The following is a 21709-nucleotide window of genomic DNA, read 5'->3' as shown; positions in this document are numbered from 1 at the left end:
ATATATAAAGCTGGGAGATCCAAGAAATAGTCTCTGAGTGACTGGGGAGCTAATCTTCAAGACTGTGTAAGCAAAGAACTAAAGTTTAGAGCCAAAGGCCTGACCCATAAAGAAGAGTTCTTTAATTGTTGTCATATAAAGTTTGGAACATAAACTTAATGCTCCTATTTCCCTCTGCCAAATAATGACTTAGAGATTATGCGCTAGGAAGTTGCTATGATTTATAACTTGGTTTTTTTTTATAATAAAGATTATTGCCTCTTAGTCTATAAAAATGGAGTTTATTTGAGATGAACAACTGAAAACTACCTTTGTAATTTCCCAAGTTTTCAACTTTCCCAAAAATGCTTAACACAGGCATTGTAAATCTCCAATGTCCGTGTATTCGTATTTCTCACATTTTAACTTAGCATGTGGAGACTCAGAGTCTCACTTTCCCCAGTCCATCTTTGCAGCCAATTGTGCTTACCATGCTGGTTTTGATACAGACTAAATGCCCTTCCACTGGAAGCTAACATTAGGACAGTGGCATCGCAGTTTACAAAGTACTTTGAAACTGGGAAGATGCCTCTGGTGATAAAGTGCTTGCCTCGCAAGCAGGAAGACCAGAGTTTGCTCTCCATAGCCCATGTCAATAAAGGAACTGAGGGCTGGCATTCGCAATCCCAGTGCTGGGAGGCAGAGCTAAGCAGCTCCCTAATCACAGCCATTAGCCAAACCTACCAAACCTGCTCAGTGAGTCCCAGTGCAGTGAGTGATCCCGTCTCAAAAAAATAAAAAAGATATGATGCCCAAGTTGTCCTCTGGCTTTGGCATATGTGGGCACACATGCACATACGCACACATACATACACATACACACACACACACACATGCACACACACACATGCACACACACACACACACACACACACACACACACACACACAGTATTTAGACTTGTTCCAAGTACTTTGTTCCACTCATTCAGCAAATTATTTACCAAGTCAGCTGCATATGATGACCTGTATTGGAGCTAAAGCTCTGGCCTTGAGCAAACGCCCAGGTGCATCCCTTGCCTTGATGAAGCTTTCAGTCAGATTGGAAGGGTCTTTGCACAAAAAGGCAACAGCTACCTGAGCCCTCACAAAACCTATGAAGGGAAAGTGGATGGCACTCTAATGTGACCCATTCAACCCCAGAAGCAGCACATTGGTTTGTTTTATGAACAAGTAATGAGTTTCTATTCCTGGATTATTTCCATAGATTGCTAGTGTCTGAGCAGTGTTGGGAATGTTCCTGGGATCATGTTAGAGATCAGAGGGAAAGAATTTTTTTTTCTTTTTGTTTTTTTCAAGACAGGGTTTCTCTGTGTAGTTTTGGTGCCTGTCCTGGATCTCACTCTGTAAACCAGGCTGGCCTCAAACTCACAGAGATCCTCCTGCCTCTGCCTCCCAAGTGCTGGGATTAAAGGCATGCGCCACCACCACCTGGCAAGAAAGTTTTGCTTAGTGATATCTAGCATGGATGTAAAGGAGGATGGCAATATGTTTTCTGTGTACTCGTTTGACTACAGTCCATCTGGAGCTTGTGGGCATTTGAGAAGGAAGTGAAGCATGGCTACAACACCATGGTCATTGAGTGGCAGAGTCTTCACATTTTTTTCTTCTGCTTTGTACCCCAAATGTGATGTCCCAATGAGGTAATTCATGTACATTTACAGTAGCAGAGCAAAGAAAGCTATAAATCAAGACAAGAAAGTGGACGCACCTGGCAGGCCAGTTCTAACACAATGGGGAAGTCTGTGCTGTAGGACTCGGCTGCTGCCTGGTGACTTCTGAGCCTTTACATTAGCAGAAGCCAGAAGTCTGTTTGTACCTTCTGAAAGTTTACTTAATAGTCAAAAGGATGTTAGGTCACACAGAGGTGAGCAATCAATGGCTATTTAAGGGGCTAGAAACTCAGACCATTTGCATCCCACCCTGTAACATTACAGTTCTGCAGTCACAGGTTTAACCATTCAGTGGACCTTGGGGACAGTGGAATAGGTGTAGCTTTTTCTTGGGCACTTCAGTTCACAGACACCATTGACCTCTGTGACAAAGTCTGATGTGGGATGGGGAGGAAGAATTTCTGGCTCTATCAGCAGGGGGTCCTCCCTCAGTCCTCAAGTTCCCCTCCTGAGTGCACTTTCTCGGGAGAATTGCTCATTCTCAGGGACTTCTGGGAGGCTAGATCCAGTGGAGTCTAGAATGGAATGCCCACTCATCTGTGAATTGGCAAACAGCTTCCAACAAAGTGAAAGAAAGCTTGATTTGGAGCTTACAAGGAACAACAGGGTCCATTTAACAAACCCAACATTTAATGAACTCAAAACAGTGTGCTGTTAAAAAAAAATAAGCTAATAAAGCAGTTTTTAAACACCAATGCATGCTTATTAACCTTGGCTCAAAAGTCCAGCCCCTTGGTCCTGGACCCTTGCCTCTGATTTCATTTCAAAATGTTGATTGGCATTTGCAAAGGGCATCCCTTTTGTGCCTGGGCTAGCTCTCCCAAATCACTCAGGACCTTCAAACAGGGAAGGTACCCTTTGTTGTCTAGCAATTCATAAAACAAAGATGCAGGAAAAATGAGCTCATCTTTTGGCCAAGTCTTCCAAAAAACTATCTTTGATGGGCTCTTTCAAAATCCTAGGATTGATAAAACCTTCTAACCCATTTTTCCTGTTTGAAGAATCTGCAATGGTCTGAACCAGAGATCTGCTTTTGGATTCCATCTGAGGGGTGCCTCTCTCACTCCAAGGGCATATGGGGTGGAGGAGAGTTGAAAAGCAGAGAGAGGATTGAGTGGGGCATAAGAGTTGAAGGCAATTACTGTGGAAAATAGATGCCTCCTGCCTTTTATCAAGAACAGTATCAAATACTGTTTGGCCCAAGCACATTTGGTCCCCTTCTGTCTCTTATGCAAATTAAACATCTAGAGACCAGCCTGCCACAAAAGTGGAATCACTGCCCCACCCCACTCACTCCTCTCACCCTTGAAAGCAGTATCATGTACCTGATTGTTAGCTGATTCTCCGCTCCAAGAAATCATAGGAGAGATCTCTTTCTCTGTCCCCAAATTTTATCCTGATGAGACCTTTCTACAAATCAAAAGTACCTGCTCTTTTGTTAGGGTGGGCTTCCAAAGAAAAGACTGTTACCATAGAAACACTCAAGGTTCATCTGGGAGCACTGGGGAGATGCTGTCCCAGCCTGAGGATACCAGCCTTGCCTGCTCATACTTTACAGCAAGGAGTCTTTACTGCTGAGTCCATGCCCGGCATCATGCTAAGCAATTTATGTGGATTGTTTCTTTACACACTTGGACCAGCCACAGGAGATGAGAAGCCTCGTTTTACAGATTTGAAACCAAAGGCTTAAAGAAGTCAAGTTACTTTGCCCAAGATGACACCACTGGAACTCTGACGGAGCCATGACGTTTAATTCCAGGACCAACACTTGTGGTGGCGTATGACACACCTGGCACTGGTAACACTAATGTCTTCCCCATACTGGGACCCACTCCTAGCAGACCTTACATTTCCCAAATAGAACTTAACACAGGCACAGAGGCTCTCTGGGTGCCTTGTCCTCGATGAGTAAGGGTCTACGCATGTAACGAACATTAGCATTACTCACTTAATGTTCTGACCAACACTGTATTACAGACGTTAATATTCCCTTCCAAAAGAGGAAGAAACTTAGGCCCACAGAACCTAACACCTGCCCAATAACAAACATACAGCCAATAAATGGTCAAAGTGGTCTCTGGGCTCCAGGCAGGTGTCTTACGACTCAGCCTTATCCCATCTCACCTTGCAGCATTTTTTCAGCCTCCATCCCACCTTTCCACCAGAGACAGGAAAGAGGCAGCTCCACCGCCACCCTCCCTGCGAGTGATCTCTCTGCTTAGCTGTCTCCAGAGACGGGAGCTACTGCTGACCTGGCTGGGTCAGAGCTGGGTGTAAAGAAGCATGCATTTGAAGATAACAGCATCCTCTTGCAATGGGAACATGGATCCCAGCACAAGCAGAAAGATGCCATTGAACTGTCAGCGATGGATAATTACTTCTCCAAACCAGAGCCCAGTCCATGTAGTCAAGCTGCCTTGGGCTTCAGTGTCTTGGCTTTCCTGCTCCTTCCTCATCAAGCGCTGGGGAACTCTTTCCTTCTTCCCTTCCGACACTCCAAACGCACACTCCCCTTGCCCTGTGCACTGCTCTACCCACTAGTTCCTAGACAAGGAAGAAACAATTTCTAAGCTGCCCGTGTCCTCCAGGGCCAAGTGCAGAGGCTGGCAACTTACCAGATAGGCACCACTGGTGTTTAATAAAAAAGAGATAAGAAGACACATAGAGAAACAATGCTAAGCCCTGAGGAAAAGAAACTCAAAATCCACACGTGGGATTCAGCAGCTTCGTTTGCTCCGGAATGGGCACAGTCACATACAAGCTGCTGCTGCTGTTTCCAGACTGCTCTGAGCGCCATCCCAGTGTGAAAACAGTTGAACTCACCCCTTCCTCCCACCCTCTTCAGTCCATTTGGCTCATGTCTGTAAACTACATTGCTTGTGTGTTCTCAATACAGACACGCCTTCTGTTGCATGAACCTGAAGTCAGGTTCAATGCTCAGCTGTTCTAAGAGAAAGCAACACGGCTCACAGGACAGGTGCACATGGTCAGAAACTGGTGTTTTCCTTTTCACAGAAGCTTGTGTGTCTGCTATCTTACCATTTGGCAAGGTAATCATCTCGTCGCTCTGCTCTGCCCTGGGGTATGACCAGGGTGATGGCCTCCATTTTGCAGAGAAGGAAGCTGAGTCCCAGGAATTTTTAATGGCTTCCCATGGAGCTCTTTCCTTAATCCTTAGACGCTATCATAGCGAACTCTATTATAGTACTTCTGTCCACACTGTTAGGGACACCCGGATGTCACTGAGTACATGAAATTACACGTATACCCTCCGATATGTCTGGAACACCCACCAGAGTGGCATCCCCAGCATTGACTAAATCAAGGTCTGGTTGGGTGATTAAAAACTGATTCATAGGAGAGTCTTTCAAAATTCTTTTTTCCAAGGAGACTAATAAAGCTTGAAAGCCTAAAGGCTTTGCCATTTAAAGTTGGATTTCGGGATGAAGCTATAGACATCAAAAAACACTGGAGGAAAATTTTTTTAAGATTTTTTTTAACATTAATATAACCTATGTTTTGTTTGGCTTCCAGATGTAATTATGCCAAACTGGAATCCTTTTAGATTCAAAATTTCATTCTCCTATATAAAAATAAGACAGCAAGAAATAGAATGAGAAAAAATACAAAAGAAGAGAATTACTACCTGGAACAGTACAGAAAATGTTTGTCTCCGTCAGAGAGTTGTTTGTTTGTTTTTTATTTTGATGTTTTGCATAAGAAAGAAAACTCTAGCTTCCCTCTCCAATCCTGATTGTAGCAGTACCAGGGGTGAGGTGGGATTTCTAACTCTCCAAAGGAGAAGAAATTAGATTCAGGTGGTAACTGAGCTGCCATCGGATTATTGTACCAAGTTCCCTTTTATTCGCCCTGCAGTGGATAATGTGCGCTCATTGTGACTTATCTCTAGTTGGTTTCTTTTACAGCCTCTGGATATATAAGGGGGAAGTAGGACAGGGGCTGGAGATCTGGGGAGTATCCGGGCGGCAGCATCTACGCTCCAGAGAGAATGAAAAAGGCAGGAACATGAGCAACCGCCTGTGGCATTAACCTCTCCAGTGGTACGAGCCAGGGACAGCACCACCGGTCACCCTAGGAAACTCCCCCACCAGATTGGATGATAATTTATTCTTACCCTTGACTTTAACTTTCCGTTCATATTTCCAATACAGAACAATCGAGACCCGGGGCCTAGAGGGAAGGTGAGCATTCGGCCAGTTCGGTTTGGTCACCTGGTAGAGACCGGCTTTGGAGAAGCAATGCTGGCGAGGACCTTCATCCTGTTGGCGCTCTTTGCAGAAGCCTCGGCAAAATCATGCATTCCAAATAAAGCAGGTACCCCAGGGCCACACTGCTTTCCCAGAAGGAAACCCCTAGTCTCCACCTTGCTGTGATCCGAGCTCCAGACAGCTTGGTTGGGAAAGAGTAAACCGTCACCAGGTGGAGGCACAGAAGCCCCCAGTACCAATCAGGATATTCCCCCACAGGGAGCAAAAAGTGTACTGAATGAGCCATTTTTTTTTTTTACAAATTAGAATATATTTCCTTCCTCTTCTGTGTGATGGGTCCCCTTTTTTATGTGTTTGACTATGCAATGCATGCTGTGAGTCTCTAAACAATATTTTGCAGAATTGAGCATGAAATGATGCAGTGGACATTTTAAATGATAAGAAATCTCATTTTCATGGGAATACAGATATCAGTCTGTGATTTCCCAGGTATATTCTTTAAGATCAAGCAAAAGTTTTAGGGCTGGGGCTATAGGTTGGTGGTAGAGCTCTTGCCTGGCAAACCTGAGGCTCTGGGTTTAATAACCAGTATTGCTGAACAACAACAAAACCTTGGCTCTAAACTAAAGTGACAGTTTTTTAAAAGTGGATCCAATTAAATAAACACTAAATAGTGATGCTATTACATGTGGCATAAGTTGTAGACAAAGAATGGCAATGGCTGAAGTTTGGGACAGCTCACCACAACTTAGCAAGAACATGATTTTAATTGCCTCTGCGTGACATTTGATGACTGTGACTGACTCAGACCGTGTGTGTACTCTTACAGATGTCATCCTTGTGTTTTGCTACCCCAAAACCATCATCACTAAAATCCCTGAGTGTCCCTATGGCTGGGAAGTCCATCAGCTGGCACTCGGGGGAATGTGTTACAATGGGGTCCATGAAGGTGGCTACTACCAGTTTGTCATCCCAGACCTATCACCTAAGAACAGGTCCTACTGCGGAACCCAGTCCGAGGTAAGGCCAGCCCACTTAAGCAGGGATGCTTAAGCGGAAGGGATGAGACACAAGAGGGATGTTTGCTGCCATCCTTAAGAGGATTCATAACACCCTAAATTCCTTTTTAAAGTCAGTCCTGTCGCTCAAATTCCCTAGGAGGCTGTAGTGACTAAAGTCTTCTCTTTCACCTAATTCAGATGACTCTTTGTGTGCACCCATGTACAGATGTGCAGACACTGCTGGTATTGCATTAACATTGTGTCCTCTTATAGCCGGGCGGTGCTGGTCACGCCTTTAATTCCAGCACTCGGGATTGCAGAGGCAGGCGGATCTCTGTGAGTTCAAGGCCAGTCCGAGCTACAGAGTGAGTTCCAGGAAAGGCTCCAAAGCTGCACAAAGAAACCCTGTCTCAAAAAAAAAAAAAAAAAAAAAATGTGTCTTCTTCTGTCACACCCCACCTTATCTCTTAAGATAGGTATCTTACTGAACCCAGAGCTTGCTGAGTCAGGGAGACAGGCTGGCCAGAGAGCCCCTGAGATCTCCCTGTTCCAGCTCCCAGTGCTGGGATTGCAGGCATGTGACCCCCACCGTGCCCAGCATTTTATAATCACGTTAGAGATGCAAACTCAGGTCCTCATGTCTGTGCAGCTATCATTTACCCACCAAGCCACCTCCACAACCCAGGCGACTCTTTGGACTTGACTTTCATTTTCCTAATTTGTTGGGGCATAGGGATAGCAGCAAAGCTTCCTTCTGTGAGTAGAACAAAGCACACTTCTCACTTCGGTACTTTCATCCCCACATTGGATACCCAAATCAATGGGCCATCCTTTCCCCAAGAACTGGAAGGGCAGGTGCATTTGGGAAAGTGCTAACAGGATCTAAGCAGGGTCATGTGGAGCATTCACGGCAGGGGACCATGGACTCACAAGAACCACAGCGCAAGAGCCATGAGCAAAATGAACAGAGCATCATATCTGTGATTGCATCCTGGTGAGCTGAGGTGGAAAACATCTCCATGCTTTCAGGCCATTTCCTTTAAAAAGGGAGTTCACAGTTCTAATGCCGGGGAGTTTTGAGACCAACTTGTGAGAAGGAAGAATTTCATAACTGGTACTTTATGGTTAAAAGATGTTTTAACTACAGACTTATGGTCTAGAGTGGAAGATGGACAAAGACATTCATAGGACTTTGGACAGGGGGAGTGGAAAAAAAGTTGAGGCTGGGAACAGAGACCCTTGACCTAGTAGTCCCTCAGTCAGAGTCCAGTAGGCCTTTTCCTACACATATAATGTTGACCTTGTTGAAGGGATTCCAGAATTCTGCTAATAGTTTCACCACAAAGAATGGGTTCTACTGTTCCTGATAAATATTTGTCTCCTCGTTGGGTTTTTTGTTTTGTTTTATTTTTCGACAGGGTCTTGACTTCAAAGTCACTGTGTAGCTGAAGCTTGCCTGGAACCCCTTAGATTCACCTCCCAAGTGATGGGATGACAGGCATGTGCCACCACGTCCAGCTTTCTCCCAGGCTTTTTTCAACGAAGTCATCACCAACCACTTTCCCCAGAATCCTCAGTCCATCGGGGGGACAGCGTACACCCTAACTGCCTTCTTCCTCCCTCCAGTACAAGCCCCCCATCTACCACTTCTATAGCCACATCGTGTCCAACGACAGCACGGTGATTGTGAAGAACCAGCCGGTCAACTACTCCTTCTCCTGCACCTACCACTCTACCTACCTGGTGAACCAGGCTGCTTTTGACCAGAGGTAAGCCGCTCTGGGGGTGGAGGGCTGGCCACCATGAGGATGCTACAGTCCCTGTCAATCAGGCATGTTTCAGTCCTTATGCAAAATTCTCTCCCCTTTTCAGAGTGGCCACTGTTCATGTCAAGAATGGGAGCATGGGCACATTTGAAAGCCAATTGTCCCTCAACTTCTACACTGTAAGTCCAGGTTGCCCTTCCCCAGGACACTTACGTCCACGGGAGTCACCCTCTCCCGGCCTCTGGGCAGAGCCCCACTCTGGAACTCCAACGGTGGCATACTGCCTTAACTTGGCTTTACAGATGTGGTGCAACAGAAGGTTGGTTCCCTTCACAGGCCAGTGGAAGAGCTAAACGGCACAGGCGTGCCTGACCTTCCCATTTCACCAATACAAAAATTAAGGCAAGGTCACAGGCCAGACAAGAGGACACCCATGTCTGACTGCTAATCAAGATTAGTTTCTACTACATTACTCTCCAGAGATTTATTTGCCAAACCATTAGTCAAGAGCATTGCACTCCCTGACTAGTCTGGAGCTAAAGACAAGGCTTAGGGCTAGCCTCTACTTTTTAGTTCTTTCATCCCATAAGATTTCCTCACTGCTCTAATTGGATCTGCTGCCTGTGTTGACATGGAAAGTTAAAGGCACACTTTGGTCTCTCTCAAAATTAAGTGCTGCAGAGAAACCAAATACACACTGGCCATGAGCCCAGCGGCTCTCCCGATAGAAAGGGCATTTTGTTTTTAAGCTGTAGCTTCCAGTAAGGACACAGGCACACAGAGGGCACACTGGCCCAGCTGGCTAGAGGAAGAGGCAGGCAGAAACACAAACCTTTGTATGGAGCGTTGGAAGTGTCCTCAGAGGGCAGCACATCTGACCCATTTTGTTTTGCAAGAGAAAATAGCATCTCATCTGAAACCTCACTAACATTGAATGCTTCACCTATTGCCCGGAAGCCATTATCCACCGGAATTCATCAGTGAGTGCTAGAGAATCCTAAAACAACCTACTCCGTCTTGCAGATAAGGAAGCCCAAAAGAAGGAAGGCCACACAGGGGCCTTGGAGAAGCCTCTGGTGGGAACAGAGATTACTGAGGTACTGCCTGGAAAGGCATAAAGTACAGTGTCATAGCCCTTCACCCACAAAGCCCATGTCTAATGTGGCATTCAAATTTTTTACTCTTTTTAAAAATTATTGTTGAAGAAGGATCTCTAAGATGCATTTGCTTCAAGTTTCCTTAAAATCCAGACCAGCCCCGGCTTTATATCACAAGTGGCTGAACCAGAGATAAATGTCCACAGCCACTTGACCTGTGTCCAGAGCTCAATGCACTGTGGGTCACCAGGGGTGATCAAATGAGGCTGACAGAGCTTCCTGCAGAGGGACTACAGTCTTTCATAGGAAGGCCCCGTCTAGAAGCTAGCTAGTTATTGTTATTCTCATGAGATAAGGTGGAAGATTTGATCCTATGAATGTTTACAATAGTTGGTGATAGAGACCAGGGTTTTTAAAACTCATCTCTCACCATCAACCACATAGAGTTGAGCTTCAGATGTAAACATAACCTCAGAAGTAGAAGGAACATATTCTTTCAGTCAATCAATCAGCCTTCAACAGCAGGCCATCTGCAGAAACAGAGGGACAAATTCCTTCCTGAATTGTCTAGAAATGAAGCCAAGGTGTCCCCAAACCCTGCCATCAAAGCCTCTCCGGGACAAACAGACCACACAGAGCAGTTTCCGCTGTCCAGCCGCCTTTGTTTATATTCCTCACTGGGCTCAGTTTCCTACGCCTAGCCCATGTATTTTTTTTTTCCACTTTGAGGGCATTTTTGAGCGTTTCTAAAGCAACAACTGCCCCCTTGCATATATTTCCATCAAATTACCAGAAACAGAACCATGCCCTACATAGCACAATAGAACCAACACACTGCTAATTGCTTAGGATTCTGGGAAGTTCAGAGCCTGGGCCCCCAAATACACTCCTCCTACTCAGCATGTGTCCTCTCTCCTTTCTCTCCAGCCCTTCCCACTCACTTTGGCCAAGGACCCATAGTTGATATTCCCAGGGGAAAGTTATGACTCCCATTTTGAAGACAAAGGAAGGTTGTGGGTTTACAGATATAGCATGGGACTATGGATTTAAAAAAATGGGCCGTGCCCCAAGGCCTGGTTTTACTATTTACTAGTTAAATGACTTTGGGAAAGTTAGGGAGCCTCCCTGCAGCTCTACAGCCATGAAACTAGAACTTAGTGACATGTATCCCTTAGCTATTGGGAAACTCGGTCGTGACATCATCCTTAAGTACTCAGCATGGTGGGTGAACTTGGTAAGGACCCAAGAAGACAGCTGTTCTCCCTGAGTGTAGATTCAGGCCCCATTTAACATGGATGCTCTGAATGTTCTTAGAACTGTTGCCTTTATAAAGATCAATATCAATGTCAGTGTGAGACTAGGTTAGCTTCTTAAAATCAAAACAGTACTGGCCTTCTTAGTGGTGCTATAGAAAGAAATGAAAAGACCTATGGTGGACATAGGCAAAGAAAGACTAAAGATCCTTCCAGAATCAGAACAAATGGCAGAGACCACCCTTGACTTCCCACATGAAGTCCACAGAGCTTCCACTGCTGAGGGCGGGCCACCCACCTCTTCCAGTGACAAAGGTGAGCGGGGCCTTTTGTTCTAGATTATCATGTGGAACCTGACCCCTGGACCCCTGTTCGTGTTGGTTCTTTCCCCTGAGCACAAGCCAGCTGGCCAGTGCCTGTCACAAAATGGGACCCAGAATTGAAATGTTCTACTCTAGTCCTCTGTGGAGCCAATAAGAGACATAGGAGGCCACAGGTGATCATCTAAGTTCTGGAAAACTCTAGGAATATGCCCTGAAGTACTTGTTTCAGGTTAGTTTTCTTTGTTGTTATCTCACCTATGAACAAAAGCAACTACATTTCCCCACATGAACTGCTTGCTCACTGAGGCATGCCTATCCTTAGCTTGGGTAACTAGCTAGCTGTGAGTCAACCTTCTGGTCAAGAGAAGGAATTCTGGAACATGGTTTCTCAACAGACTCCTCTATCCTTTAGGATGGTGAAGGAGTCTTTGTGATCTTTCTGCTTTTAGGGGTGTCAGGATAAACTTCCCTGGCATAGAACAGCTTACCAACGGAAAGCTATCACGGGCAGGTCTCTGATTTTCATGTTAAAAAGAAAGTAGGGACAGCAGGCATGGTGGCTCCTATTTGTCAGGCAGCATGAGGGGCAGCAGCAGGATTGCTGGGAGTCTGAGGCCAGTCTGGTCTACATAGTGAGGTTCTGGCTGAACCTCACAGTGGTCAGAGCTGTATAGAAAGACCCAGGAAGGAAGGAGGGAAGGAGAGGGAAGGGGAAACCATACGAAGTGTTATTGTAGTTATCAGAAACAAAGAGTGCAGCTTCTCATCTCCACTCTGATGGAGAACTGGACAATTGTTCCATCTGTAGAGACCCCCGACTCTACCAGCTGGTCTCCAGAAGAAAGGCTTCACAGAAGCATCTCTGGAGACTTGAGGACTAAATTGCCATCGTCAAGTTAGTTTCCGTGTTTGGAAATGTCCCCTGAAATCACACACACTTTAGGCAATACCAAAAACAATTCAAAAACTTCTGATCAGGTGGCCACTTTGGCCGCATGCTATGCAGATCACTTATGCCAGGGACTGTTACTGCTTAATTGTGGCAACCAATAATGTGGTGCAGAGGCCTAACATGGAAAGAAGGGAGCCAGCGTCTAGGTAACTTATTGTGGGAGCCTCGGCTGGACCTGCTTCAGTAGAATAATGGAAGTCTTCCTAAGGTGCCTACCGAGTCGCAAGTCTCTAAGCTTATAAATTCAGGTTTTGAAATACCCTAAACTTTATGTTTCTATTCTACAGTGTCCCAGAGGCCAATGTCTCTGTCCCTCATGGCTAATGCCAGAGAGTAGTTCCAGGTTCTTACTTAAGTGAATTGAACAGGAGACTCACAGAATGGAGAGCCTCCTTTGAGGAAGTCAGTCAGCTGTAATTCCTAATAGCTCACTGTGCGTTATCTGAAGATGATAGAGTTTTTTAAAAATATTTTTATTTTATAATTAATTTAATTTTACATATCAGCCACGGATAGAACAAAGCTGGGCCAGGGACCAGACCCTGACACTCCTGAGCCTGTCATGGTAGTGACGCTTTGGCACACTCAGGTTTCAAGGCCTGCTGTCCTCGATCTACCTCATAGCCTCGTAATCCCATCCCCTGCTCCTTTCTCTGCTTTCTAACCCTCCTCCAGACCTGGCCTCCTTGCTGACCTGTCAGCCACACCAAACCCCCGGGCAGACATTCTTTCTGGTGTGGCTACACAGCCCCTTCCTCACTTTACACAAGCCTTGTTTAGATTCCTCAAAGAGGCCTCCCTGACTGCCCCTCCTCAAAAATGTTACCTCAGAAAAATAAACCTCCTTTGCGGAAGGGCTTGTTGTGCCCCGTGAGGACCCGAGTTCACCCTTCAGAGCCTGCATCTAAAGAAACAAGCTGAGCATGAGGGCACTTGTAATCCCAGCCCTGGAGACAGGGACAGGTGGTCCCTGTCACTTATTTGCTGGCCAGCCGAGCCCACTTGGTGAATTCTGGGCCAGTGAGAGACCCTGTGTTAAACTCAAGGTAGACAGTTGCCTGAAGAATGAAACCAGAGGTTGACCTCTGACCTCCACATACATGTGCATACACATACATTAATACCTTTATACACTCATGTACCATGCCCACACAAACATGCATATGAACACACACACACACACACACACACATACACATACACTAAATGCAGCTTGCCCTTCCTCATGTTTCTAGTCCCTTTTGCTATTTTTATGGCTTCCAATATTACATACTATATGCTAGTCCGATGTACTGTGTAATTTACTTCTTTTCTATTGTCTTTCTCTCCTGCTAGAAAATCCAGTCAATTGGAGACAGATCTTGCTTCATTCACAAATATTATATCTCAATTCAGAGTATCTTGACATAGAAACTATCCAAACATGTAGAACAACACCTAAATACATTGCAGGCAACCAAAGGCGTGTGCCTGTTGATAATCACACTGGTAATCAAGTCACAAACTTTAGAACTTAGGCGAGCATTTGCTCAGACAGAGTGTGGGGAATCAGGAATCATGAGGGGCTATGTATTTGGTTGCTCTTGGCCTTGAGTGATTTGTGAAACCATTGCTTGGTTATTTTTCTATCAGTCAATTTTATTGGCATCACTGAGACAATGTGTGTCAAACCATGACCAGCAATGTCCTTACCTCTTCTAAGATGTCATCCGCGTCCTCAGAGGTGCATTTTCTCTCACTCTGGTGTTTTCTCAATGGTCTCATGAGCTTGTTCCTTGGTTGATTAGTTCCATCTATATCCTATCCCCAAAGTTTCTGCTTCTGCCAGAACTGACTATTCATTCTGAGAGGTCACAATGCCTAGTGTCCCCATTTTCTTCCTAAGAATGCCAAGTTTTCCACCAAGAAAGAAGCTCCTTTCATTCTGGAAACATCCGAAATCGGTTCGGACCTGTTCGCAGGAGTAGAAGCCAAAGGGCTAAGCACTCGGTAAGTTCCTTTTCTCTGTGTCTTTTTAAGAACAAAGGGAAAAAAGGCCAGCCAACAGATTCCAGCCTTCAGATGTTTGCGTGCTTAAACTGCTTCAGAGTGGCATCTCCTTGCTTTATTTCCAGGTTTAAAGTCGTCCTGAACAGCTGTTGGGCCACCCCCTCGGCGGACTTCATGTACCCCTTGCAGTGGCAGCTGATCAGTAAGGGGTAGGTGCTACTCCCTGGAGTCAATGCAGAGCACTGGTCTAGTGTACCCTGGTCCCTTCCGCTGTAGCTTAGAATAGCTTGGGAGGAAACTTTTTGTTCATACCAGATCCTTTGGGTGGAACTCCAGTTTTCAAGAGCCCTTAGCGATATTATATATAAAACATATATATATATATAATCAGCTATTTTCCTGTACACATGAGGACAACTGCAGAAGCACACTCCCCTCAAAGTGTGATTCCATGTGGGGCAAGGGACTGTTCAGGGTGAGATGGAGATCTCCCCACGGCTGCCACCATCCAACCAGAGTGAGCTGTCACTGAGAAGCAGGTGCCACAGCCTGTGCCAAGGGATGGTGGTGCCAAGACATCTAGGCTTGCCCACTATTTGCCTCCCTTCCCCCACACAGAGCTCCCCTTACATTTCTTTCCACTGGCCGATACGGGGCCAGAGCACCCTGGCTGCAGAGAGCTATTTTAAGGCTCTGTGTCTTGAGTTCAGGCAAGGATCTCAGGTTTATTGACCAAACAATCCTGTTAGAGCCTCATTTCATAAGTTGGAAAATTCTCACAACCCATCACTGCCAAGGCCACAACAAACAGAAATAACTCTGACCCTTGGCCCAGATAGGAAGGCACAACCTTTGTTTCTCACTCATGACTCCTGAGAGAGAATTCTGGGATAATATTTTTTAGTTCCTGCTTCTGTCTCAGCAAACATACATTTAGATATTTCTTTCTGTTATCTAGATAATATATGAAAATGACTATGATTTTTACAAAGGTTACTATATATTATATGTATAATTAATTGAACATAAATTTCAGGCAAAACCTAACAATGCACACAGGGATAAGCAGTGGTGTGACTTGAATGTAGGTGTCTACAGCAACACTGGAACACACTGCTCCCATCCATCATGTTGGTCCTTACCTTGGGTTACCCTGGGGTCTTCCAGGGGACAGTCCTAAAGAGGGCTTGAGAGTTCACTTCTTTGGGACAGGGGTTAACTTACCAGATGTGTGGGTTCTCAGAAGTCACCCTCTGTTTTAGGATGGAGACAATCCCATCCACCCCTCTAGCCCTTCAGTTTGACCTCACACTCAGGAATCAGAGTTCTTTGAAAGGACAAATAGCTGTGCACAGAACGCTGTGTGAAATTTTGCCTTAGAGCCTTTTTGGAGTTCTCTGGTGTGATATTTCGCTCTCCCTTCCCCCATGTGCGCCAGCTGCCCCACCGATGAAACAGTCCTGGTGCATGAGAACGGCAAGGATCACAGGGCAACTTTTCAATTCAATGCCTTCCGGTTCCAGAACATCCCCAAACTCTCCAAGGTTTGGTTACACTGTGAGACATTCATCTGTGACAGTGAGAAGCTTTCCTGCCCAGTGGTGAGGATCCTGGCTCTGGAAGGAAGATATTACCCCCAGAGGGCTGGTATTGGAGGAGCTGGATTTGATCTGAGAGATGTGGGCCCTGGGTGCAGAGGCAGAAGGTCTGGGCCTGTCTACCTTGCTACCAAAAACTTACCAACTTGGTTTGTGTTGCTTGCCCTCAGAGCCTGGTCTCATCATCTTTGAACAGAGGCCATCAATTCTGATGGCTGTTCCCTTTTCAGAGAACAATGTAAGATAAAAAATGAATATAGTAACAGGCATGAAAATGCTTTGAAAAAGTTAAAAGTGTCAAGGGATCCAAGATCTAGACAGAACTCTAAAGGCAGGTGATTGTAATCTGGATTGGATCATCTTCAGAGAAACGCTGAAAGTCTAGGTCAGGATGGATGGCACAGTGAGGGGAAGGACCAGTGTCCTGTGGTTCTGGGCCTTGCAGAGCTGTAGAACACCTCCTCGGGAACTTAAAAGTACTGAGCTCCAAACTGTCCCCATCTCCTCCATAGACTGGAGGCCTCAGAGCTTCTGAGGAGGCTGCCAGCCCATGGGGCCTGGAGGAATCAGCAGAAAGGAGGTTGAATCTCTCCTTCCATCAAGTCATGTGGTTAGAAAGCACAGGGAAGAAAAGAAAAAAGAACCAGAGGGTGCAGGGCTGAGGGTGGAGGAGAACCAATTAGTACTTGATCAAAGGAGTTGCAGTTTTTAAACAAAGAAAATAGAGCAGAACACATTTTGCAAGTGTCCTCTTCTCCTATCACTGAGTCAAGAGGAAAGTAAAAGCCTTCATCCCTATGGAAAGGCATGGTGCCCATCCTCTGCTGGATAATAAACTACTACAGCAGGGTTTCCCACCCTGAAGAGCCAGTGAATTCTAGGCACTCGAGTGTGTGCGTGTGTGCGTGCATGTGTGCGTGTGTGCGTGTGTGTGTGTGTGTGTGTGTGTGTGTGTGTGTGTGTGTATGTGTGTGTGTCTGTGTCTGTGTGTGTGTACACTTTATGTATGTAGTGACTGGGGACTTGGACTCCATGAAGTTTCATTTTGTTTTTTTGTTTGTTTCTTGTTTCCTTTGTTCATTTCTCCTCCCGGTCTTCAGAATTGTGACAAACGGAAGCGTATGCTACGGGACCAGACAGGGGGTGTCCTGGTTGTGGAGCTGTCCTTGCGGAGTAAGCTGATTGCCCAATAGTCATGTGCATTCTGGGCTGTGTCCACAGGCACGGCAGGTTTGAGCATTTGGATTGAATTGTCAAACCAGGCGTGCCTGTGGACACAACACTCACCTGCTCCTCGAGTAGCGGGGGTCGATCATGTGGGCCCAAGGAGGTGAGAGGTTTGTTGACTACCTTGAACGTCTTATTGGGGCCCAGATCCAAATGTCCCTAAGGGATTAAGAAGTGCAGAGCTGAGCTTCCAAACTGGTCACTCAGTGAACAATGGGAATGGAAATGTAGGTGTCCTGGGAATGTCAGCAAGCCTTCACTGACAAGCCTGGCCTGAACACTGAGATCCAGAAATGAGCAAGACTCATGGAGACCCTGTCTCAGGAGTTTACCCTCTAGCCAGGAGACAGACAGTCCACACTGAGGGACAGAGAATGTTGAGGGGTGGGGGATGCATAGGGTGATGCAGGAGTGTGTGGCCATGGGAACTGACCCAGTAGAGGCCTTATAGACTGTTGGAAAATGTCAGTGTGACCTGGAGAATGCTGTGAGTGGAGGATGAGCCAGACTTTGGCGGTGTGTTTGATTTTGCTCTTTTTGGGGGACCTGCCACCCAGCTTGCAATAAATCATACACACAGGCTTATTCTTACTTATGAATGCCCAGCATTAGCTTTGCTCCTTTCTCAACAGCTTCCCTTAAATTATCCCATCTATCTTTGCCTCTGGCTTTTCCCTCTGTAAATCTTACTCTTACTCCATGGCTTGCTGGTTGTGTAGCTGGGTGGCTGGTCCCTAGAGTCCTCCTCCTTCTCTAGCTGCTCGATTCCTCCTCCCAGTTTTCTCCCTCTATATATTCTCTCTGCCTGCCAGCCCCGCCTATCCTCTCTCCTGCCTTGCTATTGGCCATTCAGCTCTTTATTAGACTATCAGGTGTTTTAGACAGGCACAGTGACAGAGCTTCACAGAATTAAACAAATGCAACATAAACAAAAGTAACACACCTTAAAATAATATTCTACTGCACTTTAGAGTTGTACCTCAAAGCGTAAGTGCCGAACCACAGACCAGGACAAAGTCCCCATGCTTCCTCTTGGTTCTATGGGGTCTACAAACTAAAACAGGTTTTGTATACTTTCACGTGGTTCCAAAAATTAAAAAGAAAAACGTGGTGCATAAAAATTCAATGAAATTAAAATCTCAGTGTCTACAAAGCTTTATTAGAACACAGATGGCATTATCTACAGGAATATTCACACTACAAGGACAGTGCAATAAGGCCATGCTTGGTGTGGTTGTACACACCTGTAATCTCAGTACTCAAGAGGCTGAGGCAGGAGGATAGTGAATCTGTGGGTCATCTAGGATATATAGTAAGACTCTGTCCAAAAGTATAAAAAAAAAAATACTTCATGGCCCCCTGCAAAGCTAAAAGTATTTAGTATCTTGTGCTCTCCAAAATATTTAGCAGCCCCTGCTTTAGATAGCCAAGGAGATGATGCTGTAATACAAGTCTTTGTAAACCTCAGTATATGCTTCCTCTAAAAGGTCATGGCTCATGATTTAGTGGAGGTCAGACATGGTCAGCTTTGTGGCTCAGAAACAGTCCTGGTACTTCTTTCATGACTTTCTTCAACCTGCCTTCTCTCTCTTTGCTCACTCCAGGCAGGGGACTTTCCAGTCTCTGTGACTTCTCAGGTAAGACTAAGAGGCACTTACGTGTCATGGGGCAATGCTTGTGTGAAGTAGATGTACTGTTGGAGGTGTTTACTTTACCCCAGCAAAATCTGTTGTTGAAAATATACATCTTGAAGTACACCTGAGTGGGGCAGAGGGGCACAGAGGCAAAGAGGTCTCACTCCAACCAGCCTGTGACCCGAGAGAGGAGCTGTTTCGAATGGATGAAAAACCATCAGATCCCACAGCACCCTCTGAACAAAGCCATCACTCGGTGGCTTTCCTAAGGTTCCTGAGTTTGCAGAACATAGATTTGATCAGATCATCTGCTCATTAGCGAATATCTGCGGCCCTGCTATGACTCAGCTGTTCATTAATGGAGTGACTCAGATAAGAAAGAGCCTCAGCCTCCCCTCTCAGTTTGGCCCTGTGTGTGAACTGGGCTTTGATTGTCCCTACATACACAGTGTGCTATGAATTATAGGTCAGCACTAAACAATACAGTGGACAAGGCAAGGTCATGGGGTGAGGGCCGGGGGAACCAGCATAGCAACAGCCAGAGCCACTTCTTAGAGGAAGAGCCATTCCAGCTGCACCAGGGTCTGGCTGCAAGATGACAGGGACATAAGAATGAGGGAGACGGGCTGGGGCTACGGCAGTGGTTTGCAGACTCACAGACGGAAACCACTGCATCATTAGAAGAAAATCATGTAAATCGATTTCAATGCCCACTTCTCATTTTCAAGGGAAGTGCTCCAGAAACCATCCTACAATGAAAGGTGTATGCCATCACTGTGCCATCCAAGTTCAAATGTCTCTTTGCCAAAGGTCCACAATCTAGGCTTATGTATCAGGACCTCGGTATTGATAGAAGTAGACAGTGCGAGCCCCAGGGAATGAACAGAAACGACTGTATGAAGTTTGGAAGCTTTCCGCATCCTTATTGCATTAACTCTGGCTGATTCTCCTTGACCTTATGCAGCTGTTTCTCAGTGTGTCTCTGCCCCTCTGCTCCACAGATGTTCTTTATCACCTCATCCTGATGTTGGGGATCTGTGCTGTGCTATAAGAGAGAGCTGGGCAGCTGCGGCGACTCTTCAAGGCCACCCTGAACTATGACACACTGCCAAAAAGAACAAATAGAAGACTTCACTGCTGGGGAGCAGAGAATAGCGCTTCACCAAATATGTGCTCCCCATGATTATTTTGTGTGTGTGAATTTGGTGATCCAGTGCTGTTGGAGCCACACTTCCCCTTATTCCTTCCTCTGGTCATAAGGTCCTGCCAATCCCCCTCCACGAAGGTAGGGAGGAGTCTTCTCTCCTCTACTCAAATTAGGGCAGCATTCAAAAGCTACTTCATCATAAAAGATTCACACATACATAATATGCAGCTTAGCATTCAGAGGCAAAGACAGACCATAACCACAAAAAAAAAAAAAATGCCAAATACAGAATCCACAGGGATAGCCAACTTTACCCAGCAGGCACTGTCTAATTCTAAGGACCAGAACTGAGCTCCTAGGCAGGAGATTCCAATCTTCAAGTGAAAATGTGGAAATCCAAGTTAAATAAGATATATTCATTCAACCTTTTGTAAGAGACAAGAAGTTGGTTCTTAAGAGCCCCTAGTACTAATTTTTTTTTATTATAGGGTTTCTTAAGTAGATATAAACATTAGGTAGGTATTATAATGCCTTATCCTTATAACTGATTATATTTCTCTGTAATCAAAAGTAAATAGGAAATAGACTATGGAAAGAGTAAAATTCATCCTCATTTCACACAACAATGTGGCATTGCCTACATGAAATGCATTTGCACGACAGTGGGAAGACTGTGCCTGGGTCCAGGTTCTCTGAGATTCGAGAGCCAGTCCTCCCGCGGAGGATGCTCCGTGGACTCATGAGCCTCATCTGCTCTAGGAAGTCTTCCTGTCTGGGATGGCCTAAGGCATTCCACCTTCCCTGAAAACACTCAAGCCTGTGTCTGCTTCCAGCTCGTTCACTTAGGATTGTGAGAACTGAACCAGTAAAACATCAGAAACACAATGCAAATATAGCCAATGACAGCACATGACAGCACACTCTCAAAACTGGACACCCCTGTGGTCTAGAATATGCTAATGTCAGTGATTCACACTTGTCAACAAGGAACAAACTGAGCAAACCAAGCCTGCCGGAGCCTCAGCTGTGGGGTGACAGGATAGGCCAAGTTCTACATTTTTTTTCCTTTGTCAAGTACAAACATTTGAGATCATGTGCCAGTTTGTCCTCTGTATTTAATGTCCTTGAGAGGTTTTGAGGTTTGCAGTTTGTTGATCTTTTTACAACTTGCATAAATGAACTTAGAAATTAAACCAGTTACCAAGTCTTGTTTGTTTAGCCATAGGCTGTGGTACAATGGTTCCATGCAGTCTAAACGTGATATCTAACTGGTGCTCCAATCAGTTTGGAATCTCTTCCTAAAGTCAGAGTTAATTGTAATCCGGAAATATAAAAAACATGCTTTATTGGTTCTAGTCAGAAACTCTTATATAGCGCATATATAGCCAAGTTTATGTCATTGGCTGTCAGGATAAAACAATGTTTAAATTTCTCACCATGATTTTTGAACTTGTATTTCTACCTGGTGCTATGGACTAAATAAAATGCCTGGAATAGATAACCTATGACTGCAGTTTACATGTTCATGTATTATGATAGAAGCCGATCCCACAACCTTTCCAAGGGCTTCTAGACTTCATAGAATCCAAATATTACACAAACTTTTGATCATTTGTACTTCAAACACTTCTGGAGTTTACAGACCAAGAGGCGAGGGGTAAAGCCATCTTGCATGACTAACATTAGAGAGTGGGAGGATCCCCTGGGCCATCCCTGCCTGTGAAACTCTAGTGTCTCTTAGATTGTTTGGCTTAGGCTTAACTGGTAGCCCCCACACTGGTA

At 45.4% G+C, this 21709-nt stretch overlaps 1 protein-coding gene across 2 annotated transcripts; it reads left to right on the top strand.

Annotated features, from left to right (window-relative positions):
- The first annotated feature begins 5681 nt into the window (after positions 1 to 5681).
- Tectb (tectorin beta) lies at positions 5682 to 21412 on the top strand. Of its 2 annotated transcripts, XM_028875079.2 has the most exons (10): positions 5682 to 6046; positions 6770 to 6960; positions 8568 to 8710; positions 8814 to 8886; positions 14218 to 14321; positions 14447 to 14530; positions 15760 to 15922; positions 17020 to 17092; positions 18751 to 18783; positions 19782 to 21412. In XM_028875079.2, the coding sequence occupies exons 1-10, from the start codon at positions 5971 to 5973 to the stop codon at positions 19829 to 19831; spliced, it is 990 nt and encodes a 329-aa protein (XP_028730912.1). In that variant the 5' UTR covers positions 5682 to 5970; the 3' UTR covers positions 19832 to 21412. The 2 variants fall into 2 exon arrangements, with proteins under 2 accessions (XP_028730912.1, XP_028730910.1); XM_028875077.2 differs by lacking the exon at positions 19782 to 21412 and having other exon boundaries at positions 18751 to 19076.
- The last annotated feature ends 297 nt before the right edge of the window (positions 21413 to 21709 follow it).

The sequence above is a fragment of the Peromyscus leucopus genome, chromosome 1 (assembly GCF_004664715.2).
Source record: "Peromyscus leucopus breed LL Stock chromosome 1, UCI_PerLeu_2.1, whole genome shotgun sequence".
NCBI lineage: Eukaryota > Metazoa > Chordata > Mammalia > Rodentia > Cricetidae > Peromyscus > Peromyscus leucopus.
This window is presented reverse-complemented; position numbering and strand designations above follow the sequence as displayed.